At 39.1% G+C, this 23,956-nt stretch overlaps 1 protein-coding gene across 1 annotated transcript in view; it reads left to right on the forward strand.

Moving 5' to 3' along the window:
* The window catches only part of NR3C1 (nuclear receptor subfamily 3 group C member 1), a 127,266-nt gene that overhangs the window by 94,151 nt on the left and 9,159 nt on the right, over window positions 1-23,956 (forward strand). Inside the window, exons 4-6 of the mRNA XM_019535004.1 lie at window positions 9,526-9,804; window positions 13,154-13,298; window positions 22,835-22,965. Coding sequence (XP_019390549.1) covers window positions 9,526-9,804; window positions 13,154-13,298; window positions 22,835-22,965 — 555 coding nt within the window. The remainder of the gene's footprint in view (window positions 1-9,525; window positions 9,805-13,153; window positions 13,299-22,834; window positions 22,966-23,956) is intronic.

Here is a 23,956-nt window from a genome sequence, read left to right on the forward strand (position 1 = left end):
GTTACATTATCAGGGTGAAATGATAGATTTTGATGAGTTCTATTGAGTATAGTATTTTGTTTTACTTTTTTTTACAAGTATACAGCGTATTATAACAACATTAAGATTCATAGATTGTAAGGCCAGAAGGGACCTTGGAAGATCATTGGGTCCAGCCCCCTGCACCAGGCAGGAAAGATAACTGGGTGGTATTAAGGCTAGAAAATTTACAAGGTTTTATGGATTTAAGTTAGTTTAGGGCAGGAGTGTCAAACTCATCCTGCCTCCCCCAAGCTAGGTTCAGGCTGGGGCTCCTCTGGCTGGATCCATATGTAGCTATGGGGGAAGGTGAAGCAGTTACAGGGAGTTAATGTAGCCGTTGCTTGCCCCCCACTGTTGACCTACCTCATCAGTGTGGCTGTGCACTGTGGATTTCAGTATGTATATTTGATACTCCTGGTTTAAGGGATTCTCATTTCCTCCTTTAAATACTTTAATCCTAACTACTGTTTGCTTCTCAGTATAACATTGAGGTGGCCCCACTCAAGCCAGTGGAAGGTCTGCCATTAACTTCAGTAGAACAGGCATTTCATTGGAGCAGTATACATTTATGGCTTGAACACATGTCTTGAAAATAGATACATTTCTAGTTCTGTTGTTGGCTTTCTTTCTAGCCCTGAGTAAACTTTTAAAAAATTCCTTATGCCTGGATTTCCTTGCATGTATTATTAGGATCAAAGGTGAGAGTTTTTTTCTCACAAGAGTGTAGTGGAGCTCAATCACAGCATGTCTGTAACATGCTTTGAATTTGAGACATGCTACATGAATGCAAAATACAATTAAATATATTGTGTATTAACGTGTTACTATGTATAAGTTATAGCATAACAAGAAACTTTTATTACTGTTTTCTTGTGATTAGGATAAAACTTGCAGGGGGTTTTTCAAACTCTTTCTTTCAAGTTAGATCTAAATTACCATATTTACTCGACCCTGAGAGGAGGGGTTTTCCTCTTATGAGAAAGCATCTTATATTTGAATACAGAGTGGAGTGGGGTGCAGGTGGCTACTGTGGCTCTGACTGGTGGGGTTAGGGCCAGGATCAGATCCAGAGCAGCTGCCTCCCCTTCCCTCCACTTGCTCTCTGCAGCTTCTCCCCCCCACACCCCTTTCCCTCCACCTACTGTTAAGTGCAGCTTGGCTCTGACTTGGGCTGGGTTCCTTCCCAGGCATAGAGCACATGGTAACTCTGTTCCTGCCCCTGCTGATCAGCAGTGCTGAGACATTGCCTGCCTGGCCAGTCCACAGCACCAACACTGCTGTATGGCCTGGCAGGGGCTGAGCTTCCACAGGAAGGAACTAGAGTCCGACAGCATCTGACAGTGAGTGGTAGGAGGCAGAGAATGGGGAGTTGGAGGGAGGAAAGGGGAAAAGACTGGGGAGTGCATGGGGGAGATAGAGGCTATGTGAAGCTGGGGTGGGGGTGCAAGTGGCATGGGCAGGAAGGCTGCAGGGAAGAAGTGGGGGATTCAGAGGGCAAGATCCCCCCCCCCAGCCACCTTACCTCCCAGTGACTATATTTCCCTGCTGAAGCAGTGGGAAAGATGAATTTAATTAGATTTTATACCTGAAAAAGTTAACAAATTTATAAATTTTCCATATATAGAATCTAATTATTGTGGGGAGTAAGTTTAAATTGAGGGTCATCTTAGATTTGAGTAAATATGGTATCAGAGTAGTTAAAAATGGGTAACACTAATATTTTGTGCTCGAGCTAAGTGGCTGCCTTGAATGTTAGAGAGAAATATTGTGAAGCATATGTTTTATATTTCTTATTATTTTAACCTTATTTTTCCCCTTAGAGTTAAGCAGTGGTATTATAAGGTAACAGACTCAAAATTAGAGAGCAAAATGCGCAAAATATTTACAAGGCCCATAAACATGTTGTTGCTTCTTTAGTATTACTGTAGTGAAAAGTACAGGTTTTTTTCAGTCCATTCTTGAATTTGAAAAATGTACTTTTATCCAATAGGCAATTAATAGCAATGCTTCATTTTTGCTGCTCAAAGAGAGAAAAAGAAGAGGGAAAAGTAGGTTAATGGAAGCTAACTGTCCCATAAACTAAAAGTTTTTCTTGAACACTTCCTTGAGATACTGGTTCATGCCCCGCTCTTTTTCCTCCCATCATTTTTCATTTATTTTTACAACTTACTTTACTAGTACTTTGTAAAAACCTATTTTCTGAGATCTTTATATCATGGTTGTGACATGCAGAAAAGTAAAGTCTTGAGTTCCAGCTGTTAGTATACAAATGTAGCCACAAAAGTTTGCCATTACCGTTATATATTATATAGAAGCAGAATTATATTAGAAGCAGAAAAAACAATTAAAATGTATCCACCTATAAATGCAAGATATAGTATTCTATTAGATACTATATTTGTGGCTTTTTATTACGTTTACTATTTAAAAAACTATTGTAATTATTTTTTTTCCTCTAGAAGTTTGAGCAGGGATTCTCTTGGGGGAATCAAGATTTGCAGTTTACTTTTAAGTCTACTATGTTATGTTTCTCAGAAGAAATTCTTCATGCTAACATCTGTGTTAACCTGGAAAAACCGTCCATGCTAACAAAGTATTTACATTTTGATTAGTGTGCCACAGCTAGTTGATCAGTTCACACTAAACATTCATTCTAAAACAGGCAAAAGATGTAAGAGAGGGCATGGGCAGATCTGAAATTTTGAAAAGGGGGATACAGATAGTGGGCTCATCTACATGTACTATTAATGTACAGTAATACATTCTGGAGCATAGCATGCTGGAGTTTATTGCTCCCGGAGACTGTTTGAACATGTGCCAGGGACCACAGCACCCTGAGTCAGGTCAGAGCAACCCTGCCTGGCAGGAGGTCCAGGGGATCAGTCTGCCTGCCAGGGGCTGCTCCGACTGAGCTCACCATGCTGCGAAGGGGCTGTCTGGGGCACAAGGGTGTTCCATTGTGGGGCTAGCCAGCAGGCAGCCCTCACACTGAAGCATCCTCATGCCCCAGCCAGCCCCATCAGTGTCTACACATGCATTGTTGTGGAGTAAAAAACTGTACCACAAGTATTTACAAGTACTAACCTGTGGCGGGGTTAATTAGTTTCCTGCAGCTTAATAGCACTGCATGGGTAGATGCTGAGATGTCTATTGCGGAGCTAATTAGGCAACTCAGCAGTAAGCATCTCATGCACACATGCCCAGTGCAGCATATCATCACATATAACAACCCTTTTTTTCTAGTTAAACAAACTAGAAACTTTACCAATATTGCATGGGTCTTGCTCAGTATTATTAAGTTTAAGATCAAAGCAAAAAGGAATATAAATGTATTAAATTGTGCACTAAATTCGTAGATTATATCTAAAATTTAAAAAAGACTGGGTCCATGAGGAAATGCACGTTGTGGTTTGAAGAAGTAAACGGGCCCCAAAGGTGTCCCAGTTCCTTCCACTCTTATAACTCCTCCAGCTTTATTTCTATTCCACAGTTCTTGGTTTGTATTTTTTTTTAGCTTTTGCTATTGTCACAACTGTTTCTCAGCTTTAATGGTCAATTAAGGCAGGAAAAATTACAGGATACGAAAGGGAATAATAGTGGTAGTGGTAGTATTGTTTCGACTAGTAGAATTAGACTTAGACTAATAACATACATTATAGTTTTGGTGATTTGTTAAAGAATTCAGACTTTAAACTAAAAATTAAGTTCAGACCATCATCACCTATTTAATGGTTGTATGTGCACTATAAGCTACAGGAAAAACTGCCCATTCAGGAGGGTTGAATTTAGTAGTTTTGTTATTCCCAGGTGGGAAAACCGTATAACGTATCACAGGTTACAGGATATTACTGTAGGTCTGATCCTGAGAAATGTTAAACACCCAAAATGTGCGTTGATGAGCATTGTGGGAGCTCAGTACTTCATGAAATGAAATGCAAAGAAATCTATGGTAAGGTACTGCAAGATAACTTTTTAACCCAATTTTGCATTTCAACTGAAAATTTTCCATGTTGCTGTCTTCATGCAGACTACTTTTTTTTAAATGTATCTTTAAATTTAAGCCAAGACAATTAATTTGTTTCCAGCATCAAGTGTTAGAAAAGGTATGTTAATAGAGCCACCCTCTACCTGGCTCTGTCAATCAGCTGATTAGCAGAACTAGGCAGGGGGAAGCTCACTGCTGGGTGGGCTATCATGGAGCCAGCCGCCGCTTCTCCCTCCTTTCCCCTTGGATAGTTGTGGACAAGAATACCTGTGCACATATTAAATTTGTTCCTGGAAAGCCTCCCCATGACAAACAGGCTGTTGTTTTTGTCATAGATCTGTGATTTTGAGGCCAGATCAGTCATTGTTTGACACACAAAAAGCCTGAATGTGTGTCCCAGGCTTTTTGTTACAGTAAAACAGCAGATAAAGCACGACAAAAGAAATGTCTGTCTGAGCTCTGTTTTGCTGTCAGTGACACTCTGGTAGCACTCAGATGATATGGAGGAGGAAGCCATCTGAATTTAATGCAGAAGGAACAATAGCTAGGCCAGTATGAAGAAAACGAGTACATTGGAAAAAATCAAACATGGGTGGAGCTAAGATTTTGAAAGGGGATTGTGTGGTACATCATCAAATATAACACAACACACATTTTTCTCCTGGTAAAAAGAAACTAGAAACTACTAATATGCTAGGGCAGTATTAATCAATTTAAAATCAAAACAAATACAACAAATATGGTATTGGAATGTGCATTAATTTGCTCTATCATATTTTTTTTACACAAGAAACTAAGCAAAAATAATTAAAAGATGTTGTTTCTTTAGTTCTGTTATCATTAGAATTAAATCTCCCTCTTAGATTTATAAAACAAAATCTAGCCTTGAGCATATTGTAATGCAATGCTTTGCTGAAAGTTATTTCCACACCCAAGTTAATGGGTTTAGCTGGTGTTTAAAAAAAAAATTCTGCAGGGCTGTGAAATCTCATTGGCAATCCCTCACAGTTGAGGATGATTGTTTTCCATGAATGTTTTGTCTGTGGGTCTGAAGATGGCTGACAAGGCCAATCTGGGATCAACAGACTCTGTTGCAACTAAGGCACATGTTTTTATGTGGGGTGGGTGGCTCCAGATTCTTCATTTGATCTGCGACATGCGGTTTCTGCTGCTTCTGCTTTTCCGTCTCCCACTGTCATTATAAGGTTTCAAAGTACTGAGATCCTTGCAGCAGACTCTTCTTCCATTTGAGGCAGTCCTGGGCAATAGCCCCCCACAAGTTGACGTTGATATTGCATTTTTTTCAAGTTGTCTTTGAGGGCATCTTTGAAGTGCTTCTCTGCCGTTTTCTGTAGCGTACACCTTGACTGAGGTGGGAGAATAAAACTTGCTTTGGGAATCTGGATTTGGACATCCAGATGACATGACGTGGCCAGTGAAGTTGATGATGATCATTACCTTGATGCTTGTGTTCTTTGCTTGCAAGAGGACGCTAATGTTGGTATATCTGTCAGACCACTAGACTCAAAGGATCTTCCACATGCAGCATTGATGGTACATTGTCCATGTCTTAGCTCTGTACAATAAGGTATAGATCACAACTTCTTGATAAGCAGTGAGCTTGGTTTGGGTTCTAATTTTGCAGTCTTTGAACACCCATTTTCCAGGCTTCTGAAGGCTGCACTTGCACTTTTAAAGCAATGTTGGCAGTGTCAACCTTCTGCAAGAGATGGCAAGGTTATTTGAGTAGATATGATATCTTTTATCAGTAGGGGGTGTATGTAGGGGGTATATGTGCACCCCCTGATAGCCAGTGTTCCCAGGCGGGGGGGCAGGCAAGAACACTGGTGCCCTCCCTGAGAGTACCAGCCAGAAAGCGGGGTGCCAGGAGAAGTGATCCCCGCAGTCCCGTTTCTCCCCCCCCATCCCATCCCCCCAGACCGCATCTGATCATGAAGTGCCAGCAGTGTGGCCGGAAGTGCCAGCGGCATGTGCCACTTGTGGGTCGGTGGGATTGGCCATGGGGGAGCCTCCTGCCCCGGTCAGCGAGATTGGCTGCGGGTGGGGCGGGGGGCACCAGTTGCCCATGAAGGGAGTGATTATCCTGTGAGAAATTTGGCTCCACAGGTAGTTGGGCATTCTTGTCTCTGATAGGTTTTAAAGTCTGGGAGAGGCAGGAATCAGAAGGGGGTGCAGCTGCACCCCACTGGAACTGCCACTGAAGTGAAATGACAATGGGACCATCTTTAATCCTGGAATTTCCTATTGTTGGTGTGCTTGGTTTTGCTACCTAAATAATGCCCTTTTAACATGGAGGGGGGATGCGTGCACACGGACACGTGTGAAATGCTTTCAGATTAGACTAGGATAAATGACTTGAAAATTGTTAGTGGAGGCCATTTCTGAAATTTTTTAACTTTAAAAGGAATTAATATTTTTGATAGTATCAAGTACTAATTTTGCAAAATAATTTAAGTTCATTCCTGCCTAGTTTTATATTAAAAGATGCATATATATATTATGTGCATATATAAATACTATTTCTTGTTCATCCTGTCACTGTTAAAAAAAATATCTTTCTGAGGTGGAAGTCTTAGTTACTGGAGCTCAGCTGAAAATTTGCTTTTTTAAATTTTGGGAAAGGTTGAAGAAAATATGCTAAATCATTCGTGAAAGATTAAAGAGTTTGAAAAATGTATTTTTTTGTCACTGATAAAATGTTATTGTGACATTTTTCTCCCAAAACTGTTAAGTGGCTTTAAAAACTTGGCATATGAATACTGTTTATTGAGGAGCATGTCAGTGACAGGTTTGGAAAAAATGTAGTTGGATCAACAGGTAAGTGAGGGAGAACAAATCAGTGCTCAAGAATGCTATCTATTCCTGAATGAAGTACCTGTGTTCTTGTTGTTGTATCATTACACAGTTTAATTGGTTAGCCTGATTAATTATAGAAAGTTGCTGCTGGAACATTTTGAATGAGGGAGCTTGTAAATATAGTCTTGAAATGGAAATGGATAAGCAATGCCTCTGCAGCTGGAGCAATAAGAAATCATGATATGAAAAACAGTTGTTGAATTTGTTATGGGAAAATGCATCTAACACTAATTCTAAATTTTTATCTAACTGGACTAAATTTTTTATCTAACTGGAAAAAATTAACTCAGAAATCCCTGGTCAGAAAATGTTATTACTCTCCCATGCTAATAAGAAACATGTAGGAGTATAGGCAACCTCTACTTAGAGGCCTTAGTTGGTTCCGGAAAAAACAAGCGTTAAGCAGTACTGCACTAAGTGAAAACTACTTTCCCGTAGAAATTAATGTAAATAAATATAATTCGTCCTGCACCGCCCTGGGCTGGCACTCCACACCTGCCCGCCCACTCACTGCCACTTACCGCTTCCCCTCACCCCCCATTCCACCCACCGAAACTTGCTCATTCCACTGAGTGCTATAATGGAACTGGCTGGGTGCTTAGTGGAATCAGGTATGAGTTTTAAATGAACGCTATAATGAAATAGTGCTAAACGAAACCACGTTAAGTGGGTGTTGCCTGTATTGGAAATGAAAGACAGTAGAAAAAGATATAGTTCTCTTGTTGTTACTTTACTTTGTACAATTTGTATTTTCCATATAGTCAGTGTCATTAACTGATGAGCTTTGTATTTCCTTGAAGATTTTCATCCTCATACCAAGGGACTGCCAGCAGTGATAGTCAATTTAACTTTATTAATCAGATTATCAATATGGGCCTAATCTGTAAACATTTGCACTTAAGGAGTTTAAATTCCTTGCTCATACTTGATGAGCATACCAAAGTAATACTGCTGGGGGATGTATTCAGACAAGCAATCCTTCACTAGTGCTAATACCCTCAATTTCTCCTCTTTTTTGGAGGAACTTTTAGATAACAGGAAAAATGTCTTTTTTTTAAACCACGAGAATTTAGCAAGGAGATTCTGAGCCATGTGTAGTAGTTTCATAACCTACTTGTAATCTGTTTTAAAAATACTTTTTTTCCATTGCCAAGATGCAACCATCACATTGTAAATCTAAGCATTCACATTTTTTTTTCTTATTTTTATGACATTATAACTGCCAGCTTTGGGTGCAACTAATATTTTTAATGTCCTAAAAGGTACTTTTTCCTCCAGAAGATCAAAACTGTCAAATCACCTGGTTAGGTGATACCCTTTCTGATCATGTATTAGTTGCAGTCCAGGCCCCTAGTTATGCTGTAAGCATGGTAACATAATTGAATTGTACACCAATATAATTCCTTAAATCGGATTTTGTTCCTTATGGGAGTGATATGTTTTTAAATGTAATATTAGTTTACTTCTGATAGACACTCTGAGAAACTTAACTGTGTTCTTGAGAAACTCAAATTACTAAAAGTTGAAAGAGAAGCAACCTAATTAAAAAATTACTGAAGTTAAAACTTCGAGACTCTTATAGCAAGGTAGATAATCTAATGCATTAATTTGTCTCTCGTACTTCATCAGATCTCAGCATGTTTAATCTTTCTATTATTGCAGTTTCAAAATAACAATTGAGATTATCACGAGCAAACCATTAATTCAGAATTATCTAGATCATGGAGCCAGCACAATTAAATAAGAAGTCTCATGTTTCATCTAGGTTGTATTTCTATTTTAATTTGCATTGGTTGTGAATCTCTGATAATTAGAGCCTCTAATTACCAGTAATTAGAGCAGTAAAAAATGTCCTATTCTCTCCACTAAATTGCATTAAGTAGCTATGGTGCCTCCATGGGATGCCAACATCAATGACAACATGTAAGGAAAAGGAATCTATGTATCAGTTCAGTCCAGCATTGTAAAAATAATAGTAAAGAATTTACCCACTTAGCAGGCTGCATTAAGGAGTATCAAAAGGCAAAAAACAGATTTAGTTCCTGCTGGTATTATAGTAAAACAGTCTCTCAAAATTATAATTTGCATCTCTGGCAAGTATGATGCTTGTGCTTTGTCTATCTGGCATATGAAATTTATGGTTTAATTATTACAACAGTGATTTCTTTGAAAAGTTGTTGCCAGGCAGAATTCTCTTTCCTGCCCAGCACTTTCCAGAAAATGGTTTACCTGTCTCTGAACTGTCAATATTTTCCCTCTCTCCCTCCTGATTTCTATACTCCACTTGTCTAGCACATCCTAACATACCCCACCCTGCAGACAGTTTCTAGTAGGTGTCACGCTCATTGAACACTCATTGAAATCCATTGGTTCACATTCAGTAGTGTTTACAAGATGAGGCCTCATATTACCCAATTCTGTATTTTTGAAATGTTAGTGTGGCTTCTCCTGTCATAGAAATCTCTAAAATCATTTTAGCTTTCTCTGAAAAGCTGTGAAAAAATGTTTACAAAGTTGCAGTTGACTTGCATAAAAATAGAAGATATTCCAATGGTAAACAGCATTTACTAGGCTATACTCATGTTATTCTCTGAGTTCCTTGCTTTACTAAATTTACCTGTATTTTCTTAACACTTTCTTAGCTCGAAAAACAAAGAAGAAGATAAAAGGAATTCAGCAGTCCAACGTGGCAGCAGTGAGAGAGACTACTGAAAGTCCTGGAAACAAGTCTATAGTTCCTGCATCACTGCCACAGCTAACCCCTACCCTGGTTTCCCTGCTGGAAGTCATTGAACCAGAAGTTTTGTATTCGGGCTACGACAGTACGCTACCTGACTCAAGTTGGCGTATATTGTCAACTCTCAACATGTTAGGAGGACGACAAGTGGTAGCTGCAGTAAAGTGGGCAAAGGCAATACCAGGTAATATACAAGTGTGTTCAATAAAAATGCCTTTATTTTTTCACAGGTTTAATGCAAAATAATTAGCTTGCCCTTTTTTAATTTGGTGGTTTCTTTCAGTTTCTTAAAGAACAAATTCCTACTAATTTCCATGTTAAATGGTGTTTTAAATGCTTTTCTTTGAGAAGGGCGAAACAGACAAAATACAGACCCAAAATCTGTTTCTGATTTATTATGATTACAAAATGAGGTCATTCTAAGTGAACTCTTCAGTCCGTGTGTGCAGAAAACAATATTTTGAAAACAGAGAAAGAAAAATAGTCTTGGTTCTGTTTCCACATTACTTTATGATGCAGTACTTTATTATTATTTTTAGAAATAGGGTTCTCGTGACTTGTGGACTAACTTCTGCTTGTGTAATTCCTTTCTTTTTTTACTGATTTGTCTTGCATCTGTCCTTCTCCATACCCATTTTCTCTTTTTTCCCTCCACTGTATCCATCCTTCTTACCTGAGGTATCTCCAGCTTTGGACTAGAAACTGCTAAGTTGGTTATTTCTTTCTCTTTTTTTTCAGGAACAGTAGCCGTTAATTCAAAGTTGGGTATGTTATATGGGGAATCTTGAAGGAGTCTTGTAGTAAGCCTCCCATTTATACATTCAGAAAGAATGCCATACTTATATTTTCTTTTAGTTTCCAATTACTTTTAAGAGTGGGTTAAAATAAAACCTCGGGTTCTAATATTATGTGCAGCGTATTGTTGTATGGAATTAGGAAAGACCTGTGATATTTAAAGATGGAGTATCAATGTGCATTGATAGAGCTATGAAAAGGAAGTTTTTCAAACCTGTAGAGGCTTTTTTCAGTATCATTAGTCACCTGTTTTCATAAGCAAGTGGCCAACTAGAGTTACATAAGTTGCCCAAGAATGTTCTAGGCACAATATACAGGTCTACCACCCAAATGGCATACAGTCTTCAGATGGCTGTCGTTTCCTATATTACATAGGAAAGGGGTAGAGACAACGTGAATTATCCTTTCATTAAAAATGGTAGATTTATCTTTTGGGTGGGAAGCAGAGAGGGAAATAAACATATTTGGAGTTACAAAGAAAGACTCAAATGTATATGTACAGCATACATAAAAACAGGGCATATGGAAATCCCTCTTTTCTAATGGCAATCTGGTGATAGTGGTGTTCTGTAAGACCCTGTGTACCTTTATAATGTTTTCAGTTAAAAGTTATATGATAAGGGTGTGGGGGACCATAATAAACTCCATGAATTGATAGTGGTTTGTTGGTCCGGAAATGTTAGGAACAACTGCTAGGTTAGTTTGCCTAGGGAATTTAATTTGATTATCTAATGGCATTAGGTCAACCAGATTCACCACTCAGGTTTTCTTCCAAATGAGCAATATGGATGTTTTTTTAATCTATAAAGATGGCTGCTTTATTTTGAAGTAGATTAGGTTGAGAGGATTTGATTTTGCAGATATTAATTCACCAGACATCAATTTAAACATGCTTGGGAAAATTGAGGGAAAGTGAGCTCTTTGTATGTCAAGGGTCTGAAGAAGAAGAATAAATTTAGCTTGAAATTCAAATGTAATAAGAACATGACATGGAAGAAAATCATCTTAAATATACCCAAGACTTCACATAGGTTACTCCTGCAACTTAAGGGCTGCCTACATTTTGATTGTGCTCAATGAAGCAGTTTTAGGACATGCATCTTTTTTTCATTATCTTCATTGTTTCTGATCATTCTGTATATTGCTATAAGGTTACAGGCAGTTGATGTTGATGAGTAATGTGGTCTGTGTTCTGTGATTGGTAAGTACTGTGTAAAACTGCTGTTGAATAAGAATGAAGTTTGAAGTCAAGATGTTTATTGGCCAGTGGATTTCACCTAGAAGTAAAAATTGTATCATCTTATTTACACAGGACAGTTGAACCAGTTATAGTCTAACGTCTAATTAGGGCAGCAGTTCCCATACTGTGGGTTGTGTGCCCAAATGGGGTCGCAACATCAGTGAATGTTGTTATGGTGCGGCACTCTTCCCCACTTCAGAGACCTGAGGGAAGAGCAGCAGGGCAGGGAGCCCCAAGCCCACATCCCCCCCAGGTGGTCCACGCTGGCTGTCACCCATGGAGGAGGGGACAGGCACAGGAGAGAGGGGGACAGGGATCCAGGCTCTGCACTCCAGCCTCAGCAGCTGCTGCTTCCTGTGGGCATCAGCTGGGGCTCAGGTGCTGCTGGGTTGGGGGCCAGGGGGCTGCGGGTCCTGGCCCTGAGGCACCTAGGGAGAATGGGAGGTTGCAGATTGGGAGTGAGGGGCACCAGCAGGGCCAGGGGGCTGGCGTGGGTAGTGAGGAGCACTTAGGGTTTGTGGGTGCCTGCGAGTTCAAAGTGAGGGCTCATGCTGAGGAAATGGGGTCATAAATGTGGGCATGCTAAGGAAAAGCTTGGGAAATACTGTATTAGGGGATACATTAACTGCAGTATTGTCTTTTGCAGGCTATCTTTAATTGACTGACTCTCAGTGACACAAAAGTGTCTTCTGAATGTTTAATATTAAACTATCATCTGTAGCTCTCTACAGTTTCCATGCCAGACTGACATGCACCTTGATTTTAGTGAGTGGGAGATGAGCACATTATGTATTTCTAAAGGTGCAAGTATAACCCCTTCTGCTACTTCCTTTGAATGAGTTTCTGCATTACGTATACCTTAAAATGTGGAAGTCTACCAGTTTAAACCAGCTCAAGAATTTAATGATGTTCAAAACTTCCATGGCAGTCTGAGGACTTACTTGTATTACAAAGTTGGTAATCCTGGCAAAGGAGTTACTAGCTTGGATCCTGTGGCTTTACTATTGCATTTCTTCATGTAGAAACATTTGTGTAGCTTCTTTAAAGTATGCTAAATAGCTGAATATCATCTTGGTATACATTTACAAATTTGCTGGTTTTGCAGTTCTTTAAAAAATGCATTTTGTTTTGATCAACAGCAAGAATTTGCAGATAGCGCATGCAGCATCCTTTCCAGTCTCTTCTCTTTTTCCTCCCTATCACCAAAAATACATTTTGTACTTTCCATCATACAAATGTACTTTTAGTTTGATCAGATTATTTAATATGTAACAGAAATGCAATGCAGAATTTAATTGTATCTGATCATTGCAGTTTGACACCATTTTGATGTTCCTTCAGATTTTTATTTAATCTTTGTACAGTAATCTTAGTTTTATATTTTAAGGTAATACTGCACATTAGTAACATTCTGTTCATTTTGGTGATTATCTGGCTGATAAGAAGTGTTCTTTTTCGACTCAAAGCGGTGGTTTTTCACCTGTCTTCATTTTTTCAGGTTTCCGAAATTTACATCTGGATGACCAAATGACCCTTTTGCAGTACTCCTGGATGTTCCTGATGTCTTTTGCTTTAGGATGGAGATCATACAAGCAGTCAAATGGAAATCTGCTGTGTTTTGCACCAGATCTGATTATTAATGAGTGAGTAGTATAAGAACTATTTTTCCTATCTTGAGTGCTTCTCTATTTGAGCTCTCAGTAACATTTTCCTAAAGTAAGAGTATGTTGTTTTAAAATCCTAGCTAATGGAAATCACCAGGTAGCAAAATTGTGCAGTCTTACTTTTACACTGGTAAGTCATCTGCAAAGCCAGTTTCCTTTAAGCAGATGATGTGTACTTGGTAGGTAAGCAAATGAAAAGTGTGTATTTGGGGGGAATAAAATATTCTGTATTTAATATTACGGATTCTGCATCACTTGTTTAAAATCACTGATCTTATTAGTTCAAACAAAACTGATTCTAAAAAGATGTTTGACTGTTCCTGGAGGATAAAAAAGAGTTGGGCAAATGATGTAAAATTCTGATTGTTCCAGTGCCTTCACATTATAAAAACACTAATAGACTAAGTCTTGATCTATTAAATTAGTTTCTGGCATTTTTGATACTGTTGATCTGGGTCCTGATGTTTTGAAGTGCTGAGCACCTACAATTGAAGTCAGCCTCTGTAAACCAGCTCCTTAAACACATGATTTTAAAGTTGATATCACTGCCTGGGATGCCCAGGATGACTGTGAGGTCAGCATGAGCCTATTGCATTACTAAAAGAAAATGATCTTAGTCAGATTTAACAAAATGACCCTGAGGCTAAAAGATGTAGGGTGCTGATTCATTCACTAGCTTTTTTTTCATGTTGTATACTCTGGTAGTTTGTTAGCTTGATTTTTTTTTTTTTGGTTGGTTGCTTTTTAACAGATAAATATTTGTCTCTTAAGTCCAGAAAATAACTTACAATAGGTCTCCTTTTATTATCAATCACTTCTGCTGACAAATTATTTGTGCTGCTCTACTGGCTTTTTCTTATTCTTATGGATTTCTACTTGTGTTACAGTGTATTTTATGGCATTTTGACTAAAAATCTCTTGACTGACTTGATAGCACAAAGCACTGTATAAAATCTAACACTCTGAGGTTGCTGACCGAAGTCATTTGAGAGAGACAACGTAACCACCTCTAGACTTAAAATAAGTGCGAGGCTTTAACTGTGAAAAATGTGGAATTGCCTTCCCTCATATTCATGAACTAGAATATGAACCATGTGGTGTTGTATAAACTGTGAAATAGTGTTATTTAGAGCGAGTCCAAAATATATAGCCATTAAATTATTTTATCTTGATAATTTTAATGGCAGTATCTTGCAAAGTTCTAGAAATGCCAGAAAATGTCTGGAAGTTGGTATCCTTGCTCATTGGCATTTGCTGTTGTTTTTGAAGTTATAGGTACAGAAATAAGTTACTGTGAGGTAACCTAAGGGGCGCATGTCAGATACTCTGTGGTAACTGCTGATATTCACACTTACCTGCAGCAAATGCAAGGTAGTTTACAGCATTTTCATTGAAGGGTGAGAATGTGCATATGAGCAGTCACCATCAATACAATGCAGAATTTAATTGCGTCTGATCATTGCAGTTTAACACCGTTTTGATGTTCCTTCAAATTTTTGCACTTGAATTTCACATTTGCTTGCCTAACTAACATTTTCATGTGCCCATACCCTGAGATCTGATTTCTAATCTTGATCTTATGGTTTGAAATTGTTTGCAGTACATAAAGGGATGCTGCTACTACTTTACAGGAAATCTGAATCTTACATGTGGCTATGGCACATGTTTGGTATATAAGCTTAAACCAGTGGTCCCAACATTTTTTGAACCAGAACGCGGCTACTAACACTCAACATTTTGCAGAGACTTCTTCATATAACTTTGCCATCGAAGTTCTAATTCAAACCACTGTGGAGGCATGCCAGGCCTAGTGCTATCCAGGGCCAAGTTATGGACCACCTGCCATGGCCTCCTGAACCACACCATGGGAATCAGTGCCTTAGGCAACATAATTAGGACCAGTTCTTGCAACATGGCTTTTGATTTTTTGTGAAAGCAGAACTTTGTATCAATTTTTCCATCATCAAATTAGGGATGTCCCTGTGTGGTTTGAGACTTTAGTGTTTGGCAAGTAGTATAGAATTGAAAACTAACATGCCAAAGAAATCTTTTCCATTCCATTCCATTGTTTGTCTAAATATTTGTCTTGCCCACTGTGAACTTGATTAGGTTCTTTAGAGCAGCATTTCCCAACCTTTTTCACCCCATGGCACACTTGCCTAATAAAAAAGTACCGCGGGACACTGGACGTGCGGGAGGGGTGTCAGCTAGACACTGACGGGGAGGGATGGTGCGCGTCTAGCTGGACAGCATTTTGGGCTGAAGCCACGCTCTTTGCCTGGCTAGAGCCATGCTTCCCGTCTGTCTGTGTCCGCAGCAACAGCAGGTGGGGGCTGTGGCTCCAGCCAGGCAGGGGGCGTCGCTCCAGCCCAAAATGCTGTGGCACACCTGGACGTGCCTGACAACACACCAGTTGGGAAACCCCACTTTAGAGTAATAACATAGCAAAAGCATTGGATTTTTACTCTTCTCAGGTCTTTCATGCATTAAACGTTTAGAATATGTCTTTGTGAAATAGCTAATGCCTTCATGTGGCAGAAATAGTAAAAATTAATTATTCTGGCTGTGCTAATAGGATTTATGCTTCCTAATGTACTAAATTGGGGCATAGAATGTTTTACCTGAGAAGTCTGCTATTACTTATTACAGTGCTTTAAATATACATAAAGCTTTATGAGTAAGACCATGTCACTGCTCCAAGGAGCTAACAGTTTAAGAGCAATACTTTTGCAACCTAATTCTTAAACATTATTAATCTAGGTGCATGTTCTATTTTAATTATGGTATTTTTTTTGTCCAAGTTAGATGTCATTAACTCTAAGTAAAGCCTTTATATTGAGAAATTAATATCGGGTTAGTGGCATTGTGCTTAAGGTTTATTTAGCACTTACATTCTAACTTACTGTTTTTCAGTGTGGTTTACGTTCCTTTAAATTACCTTTCTAGCTGTAATTTCCCATGTTTCACTCACCAGTTAAATGCAGCTAATTCTGAGTAAAATATAGCAACTCATAGCTCATAAAAGCAACAAGGAATTATAAAACAAAAAATTGAGAATATTGTATTGAAACTAGAAGGGCAGTTTTGTGCCCTGTAGACCCAATATAATAACTATACCAGCATAATTGCAGTGATAGGATTTTGGCGACAATGCTGTAAGTAATACCTCAATACCTGCAAAAAGTGCTTTTGGATTTTTAATAGTTACAGTTGGTTAGAGACACTTCTTTACAAGTCATACACAAATGGTACCTCCAGGAACACAGCATCCCCAAATGCTACTGTAGGCCGTTAGTTCAATACTAACCCACTGGAATTCTGCAGCAGATCTGTGACTTCCCCTGTAATAATTTCAGAACTCTAACAAGGGAAGACAAAGATACAGCAATACAAGTTGTGTAGTCTTTTTATCTGGTGAAATGTGCATAAAGTATGCAAACATTTTCATACCCCCCCCTACTTCCCCATTCCTTACTCACACATTTCCCAGTGACAGCAACAGAGTTAATCTTTCTTTGGTCTCGTCTTTTTTAATTTAACTTACATGGACAAATTTCTTCCTACTTCACTTTTTTGCCCAATTACAATAGAATTGTCCATTCTTCCCCATTATCCATATTACTTCAAGTGAAAGTCTTTCCTTTTCTTTAACCGGGTGACTTGCATTACATAAACGAAGATAAAAATCACTAGAATTGGCAAGACCTTGCTGAGTTACACATGCTACCCCATGTACGGTTATAGCAATTCAGTTGTACAAAGCTGGAAAAAAAGGTTCATCCCATGGATTCAAAGATTTATTATATAATATATGTAGTATTTATGTCACATGCAGTGATCATCTTGGAATACCTGTGAAAGTAATAAATACTTTTCTTAGTATATGTATGCCTCTCACCTAAATAATACTTTACAGATGGTTAATTTTACCCTCCCCTTTGAATAAAAGTAGTATTCCAGTTTTCTTAATGGGAAGTAATAGAGAAGTTACTTGACTTAACTGAGGGCACAAAGGGAAACTGTGGCAAAACAAGGTATTTCTATTGACTCTCAATTCACAGTCCTCCTAACAACTAAATTCCCTTCATTCAATTATTCCTTCGACTTTACAGTCGCTGGAGCAACAGTAAACAGAGCTGGAATAGAGGAGGGATCCAATTGATTGTCTGGCTCTCAAGGGAGAAAGCCTGCTTTTATGCAAAACAACACCATAAAATAATTTATGATATTGTAAAAGGTATCTGCATAGCTGCAGTTTCTAGACATGTCTGGCTTGAGAGTCATTTTTTACATATATTTTGCTAAAATTAATTCTATTGTATGAAAACCTGAGAAATCTGAAGTACATGTTAACATATTTTCTCCTTCTGTTTGAAGTCAGCCAGCATATTAAAATAGTTTATTAGCAGTGAACATTGCTAACAGTCACACTATTGCAGTTAAGTAATTTTGAGATACTTGACTGGGTGAGGGAGGAGTCTGCAGAGAGCATTTTTGGTCAGAAATGACATGCTGCTTTAGACTATTTATAAAAGGCTTTATTACTGGCCACTTCAATCAGGGAACCAGACAGACGCATATCTTCTGATCATATTTCTTTATTGTCACTTCCTTTCCTTTGTGCCTTCCTTACAGTAAGATGATGGTGCTAGCAGCAAACCACTTCCTGGGTTTGTCAGTGTCATAGCTTGCTGCAAAACACAGCATGAGAGAGGTTATTAAAAATGTTATTTCAAAACTATAAGGTTATTAAAAACCAAAGATTATTTTAAAATGGCAGAAAAGAATTTAGCAACATTTGATTTTTGTATTTTGCACTGCAAATCAGCTGTAGGATCAATTGCAATGTATTATCAACTGTGTGACTTGTGGACAGAACCAAAAATAATATGAGATATAAAGTGAGAACACAACACTTGTCTCCATTAAATAGTCACAGACTGCTTCATCATAAGTGAAATATTTTTATGTATGATTAAGGACCATGTATAAGTAAACGTTTTAGTTCCAAAGATTGATCAGTTACAGTAACTGGAGCTCTGAGAATAAAAACTGCAGTTCCAAAAACTAAGGATTTTTTTACAAAACCTTAATAAAAGTAGAAAATAGTACACTCAAATAGTCCATGTGTGCGTACATGTAATTTATTTCTATCTGTAAAATATGCTTTTTAAAATTTTTGATTTGTTGTTTTCTGGTGGAAGGGTTCTATCTTTATCTTCTTAAAAAAGAAAAAAAAACCCAAAACCTTCCCCTGTATCCAGCCTTCATCGGCTAAACAGTTATATCTAGATTCTGTAGCCAGACTAACATACTGTTCGTTTGGTAAGGCAGAACAAGGAAGTCAGTAGCTTCTCATTTAGGCAGTGCTCCATTTGTGCAGGAATGCAATAGGGCCAAAGACCTGAGCTCCTGATTTTTAGAGATCCCATTCAAGCTGATGATGGTAAATTTTAAGCAAAAGAGAAAGGAAGCTCTAAATGACAAGCTGGTTACATTGTAACCTGACCCAGTTTTCTGTGAAGTCAACAGAGGTCATATAGAGACATCAGTTCCTCCTGGCAGAGTCATTGTTCACCCAGGGGAAGCCATGAGTTTACAGATGTTCAGAATTTTTCTCCCGGAGTAAAATTGTCTGTTCCAGAAGTAACACATTTTGGAAACAACCAGGATTAAGTCAGTCCCAGGCGAGTTTCTCCTGGGAGAAAGAACATCTATGAACTTCTGAGCAGAGACACAGCATAGTTCTCCAGCATCCCAGAGTGCATTGCTCTCAAGCCCCTCTCCACCCCTCCCCTCCTTCCAGAGAGACAGTCCCCTGGCTGTGCAGCATCTCTACTCTTTAAGAGCTCAGCATTCAAACGTCTGTTTAGGCATCTCTGGATAAGTTTTTCTACCAGAAGAACAAAACTGGGAGAATACTTCCAGATTATTTGAACTCATGTACACAGCAAGAGAAATTCCCATTGAATTGACTAAACATGGGTTAGTCTCCCAGTCTGCATAAAGTAGCCATTTCTTTCCACTCGCACTTATTCCCATTTGGGAGCTGTACTCTTTGCCAGATTAATATTTTAATTTTCAGTTTCCATCATTTTACATCCTAAAACCTGGAAAAAACAAAAGGTGGAAGGAAGCTTGGAATCCCAATGCATCTAAAACCCTAGGCCTTATTTTAGTATTTGGGGGTCTGTAAGAGCCTTTATTGAATAATACTGCATCATAATTACCATAATTTTTATAGACATTTTATATTAGAGCCAGCATTAATGGATTTCAGCTCTTATGTCTGAGAAAAGGCATTCCAATTGTACATAAATAGTTTCAAATCATGTTGTTCCCAGAAACTGGTGTATAGCACAACTGCTGCAAGTCTTCTCTTACCCAGCTCACCACCTCAGAAGTTCTCTGTGCATAGGTCTGAGGTTACACCGCTTTTTCATTTATCCCTACAGTGTTGTTATATGCACTAAGAAGCATTGGTACTGCCTTTAATTAAGTGAAAAAAGAATAAACCTGTATTATGTTTGAGAGGAAATGCTTTTAACTCTTTTCTTTTTCCTAAAACGGTTTCTCTTCAAAATGTATATATTCAGCTCCAACTGTGGGATCAGCAGACTCTGTTGTTCAGAGTGACTGGTATTTTGTTTACTGATTTTAATCTTCTGTAGATTTAATAGAACCAAGTGACTCATACCAGAGTCTGAAAAGCATATGCTTTTATCACCTTATTGCATCCCATGAAAACCTTATGTGCCTTTGAAGTATAAATTTTTGTAGCCTTTAACTCAATTTGTATTTTCTGTGTAACGGTGATTTCCAGAATGCTAAATAATTTTTAAAAGAGAACATTATAGTCTGACTAACTAAGTTATCTTATTATTAGGAGCACATATGTTTTTACTAGACATAGTAAATATGACATCCAGATGCTGTAACCTCATACAGGAAAGTAGATGTATAATTTAGTACTCACTGGATAGCTGTATATACAGTGAGAGCTGGGGTTTCCTATTGGTATTGTATTTTGTGTTAATGATCATATTGGGCAGTCAGTAGCTGTAGTCATCCACTGGTTAAAATTCCATTTTTGCTTTTGGATACTGGCCCATCATTTTGTTGATTAAAGCATACAGCGTACTACGTTTCTGGGCTAATGGGTGAACAGCATGAGATTGGCAGCTGACTATAAACACTGTAACGCTTGATTGTTAAGGAACATCCCATTGTGTTCCTTTATACTGTAGCTGATCAAAAGGTTAAGGAATATTTGATTCATAAGAAACAGGAAAGTGACCCAACCCAGGCTAGCTTTAAAATCTCCACCAAAGCAAGAATATTGTCCAAGGAATAAGTGAATCAGCTGTCTAGTTAACCCTCCACTTATAGAATGGTGCTAATTGCACACTGCAAAGTAAAACTGCAGTTTAATTACACTGTAATCGCAGAGCAACCAAGCTGTAGTTATCCTGCCATAAGCTGTGGACTTCTCTACTACTAGTCTGACTGGGATGATATACTTTCTCAGACCTGTGCTTTTCTGTGTGTCCATTATAATATAATTCATCCTTTTCTCTTCTGACTGGTGCTGCTTTTCAAGAATTTTCAAAAATTAAGGCATGAGACACTGTTGTTAAGAAGAAAATCCAGGTTAATTGCAGATAAATTAACTCACAACTCTGTTAAATGGCTTACATAGAGCCACACAGCAAATAAAGGTAGAGCTAATGAAGAACTCAAGAGTCCTGACTTCACATTGGTTCCTTTCTGTATCACTTGAAAGCAGCCCTTTTTTTTACCACCTTCCCTCCCCCATGCATCAGTGTGGCAGCTGAGCTCATCTGATGCGCTCTCGCCAGGAGCTCTCCGAGTGGAATGTCTGGGACCCGTTCCCAGACTGTTTTCTAGTTTTGTGGACTATCCACTGAATTAGCTTCGCTGTTATTCTGACACAGCCTGAGTTGTTGCCCTTCAGGACACAGTGCAAAGCTCATCTGTTTACTCAGCCCTGTGTGAAAGAAGATGGGGTGTGTTTTTGGGGGACTGCATTTTGCTTCATTTTGGCAATATTAGATTTTGTGTATGGCTTTGTACACTCATTCAGCCATGTATTGATGGGTGCATTTATAACAGATGGAAATAAATAATATGCCCATTTCATAATATTTATTTTTACCTTCTGCCCAGAAATGGTAATATTTTACACGAGGAAAACTGCTGAGCCTTGTCATGGAATGAGTTTAAATTACTGTTTAAAATGCCTTTTGATACAACCTGAAGAGGACAGCAGAAAATTAGCCAAATAGAGTATGCTTAGTTTTATGCCAAGTGTCTGCAGAACAGCTGAACGTCCTAATGTTTATTTCCTGTCCTAATGTGGCCTGTTGCATTTTAAGTGTACTGTGTATTCTTTCAGCTCCTGCTGGGTCATTACATTCTGGCGTTATGCTAGAGCAGGGCTATCCAACAGATTGGCCTGCATACCACATGTGGCCCACAGTGGGTGGGTAACATGTCGCTCCCAGGCTCCTGCCTGGCTGCCACTGCCCCTCTTACTCTGGCTTCAGCAACAAACGGGCTCAGGACTCCCTGGCCCTCCCCCAGCTTCTGCTGCATGCCCTTGCCCCAGGGGCCAGCCCTGCACAGCACAATACAGGCCACGGTGCTGGGGTAGCTGGCAGCCCAGAGCACCCTGCAGTACACCGCCACAGGGGATATGACAGGGAGAAAAAGGTGAGGTGGAGATGCAGGGGAGCACCTACCTGTGTACTCAGTGAAGCAAGGTGGAAGTCGCCCACATGCATGGGTGGTGCAGTAGAGGAGGGGAGCGCCCACACATGCACCCATAGTACAATGCTGTGGAAGGAGCCTGCCTGCATGTGTATGGGACATGCAGCCTAGGAGGGCTGTGGCTGCTGCTGGTGCTGTTCATGTGGTGTGTGGCCCCTGCTGGTGCTGCCTGGACCCTTAGAAGTTGGGCAGCCCTGTGCTAGAGTTGCCAGGGCTACATAGGCTTCCAGCGATATAATAGTCTTATTCTTTGAAAGAAATTGTATAGCAATGTGCATTTGAAACCAAAGATTTTTCTAGGCTTTTATACAGATTTGTTCGTACTAAGTTTAAAACAGATTGTGTTTCTTTCTATCAGCTGCATCATCTTATTGCTTATCTCAGTTCCTGTTCTTCCTGCATTGTTGGTTGCCGGCTCAAGTCGGGGCTTGTCCAGCTGCTCCCACCAGCACTGCCTGGCTGTATAATCTATGGCCGAATATCTTCAGATTCGGCCAAATTGAGTTGGGACAGTGATACAAATCACTGAATCCGAATCCGAAGCGAATACTTTACGCTTCACACAGGCCTACGGGATATCAGCCCCACATGAATTCAGCAATCGAAAGCGAAGTCTTTTGCTGGATGTTTAGTACGGACAGTAGTATTTTAGCCCTTCTCTCATGAAAATATGGGAAGCTAGACACCTTTCTTACTTGATTTTTTTTTATGTTTTAATTTCTAAGACAGAGAATGAGCCTGCCATGTATGTATGAACAGTGCAAAAATATGCTTATGGTTGCTGGGGAGCTATCACGGCTTCAAGTTTCATATGAAGAATATCTCTGCATGAAAACCCTGCTTCTCCTTTCTACAAGTAAGTAGACAATTACAATATAAATGTGAAGGATGCCACTTTCTAACTTGAGAGTGGGGCTGTGGGGGGAGCATATTACTTTAATATTACTACCCAGAGCTAAAGCCAAAAAATGAGTATACTTTGCTGAATTAAAGTACCGTACTTGTAGCATTGTTAGTTTGGCACCATTGAGGGAGACTGCTTCTGACCTATATAACTGAATACATCATCAGATTGAATCTGCCTCATGCTAAATTGCGAACTGTATATTCAGAAGGTTGCATGCAGGCAGTTTTGTTTCAAAATTAAAAATTGTAACTCTTTGAAAAGCACGCTGATCTGCAAGCCTGGAATTCCATAAACTACTGGGTGCAGCTAGGTATGTGTTAACAAAATCCTTCGAAAAAATTGTGCAAGCAAGTGCCAATACAGTAGGGCAACTCTAGATGAATGAAAGCTAAATGGGAAAAGTGATTCACTGTAAGTACAGCTGAAATGCTTTGGTTCCTTCAGATTGCCTCCAGAGGGCTGGATTAGGTAGAAGATGTTTTTCATAAATAAGGAGGGTCAAAATGGTGGGTGTGGGGGGAGGAGCAGGAGTGGGAACAGGTGGGAATATATTTGCAAGTCCTACTTGGGTGCTAGAAAGGTGCAGATTTTTAACACCAAAAAGGATTTAACCACTGGGGCAACTTACTTAGAAAATGTAGGCGATTTATCTTCACTTGAAATCATTAAATCCTACTTTTGGATCTTTCTAAAGGGGGCGCTAAGAAATTATAGGCTGGGTTAAATTTATGGTCTGCATTATGCAGGAGATTAAATTAAGGAACAAAATTATATTAATGTAAAGCAGCACACATGCATTCTTAACCACAGTCACTTTCTGTGTTGTATCCCTATTGATCACCGTGCTTCTATCATCCATTTTCACAGGCTGATCATGGTGGCACCCCCATGCCTCTGGTCAAAGGGCCCTGGTGGCCCTGCCCCTCACCGCTGATTGGCC

This window comes from Crocodylus porosus, unplaced genomic scaffold (assembly GCF_001723895.1).
Source record: "Crocodylus porosus isolate Cpor-Errol unplaced genomic scaffold, CroPor_comp1, whole genome shotgun sequence".
NCBI lineage: Eukaryota > Metazoa > Chordata > Crocodylia > Crocodylidae > Crocodylus > Crocodylus porosus.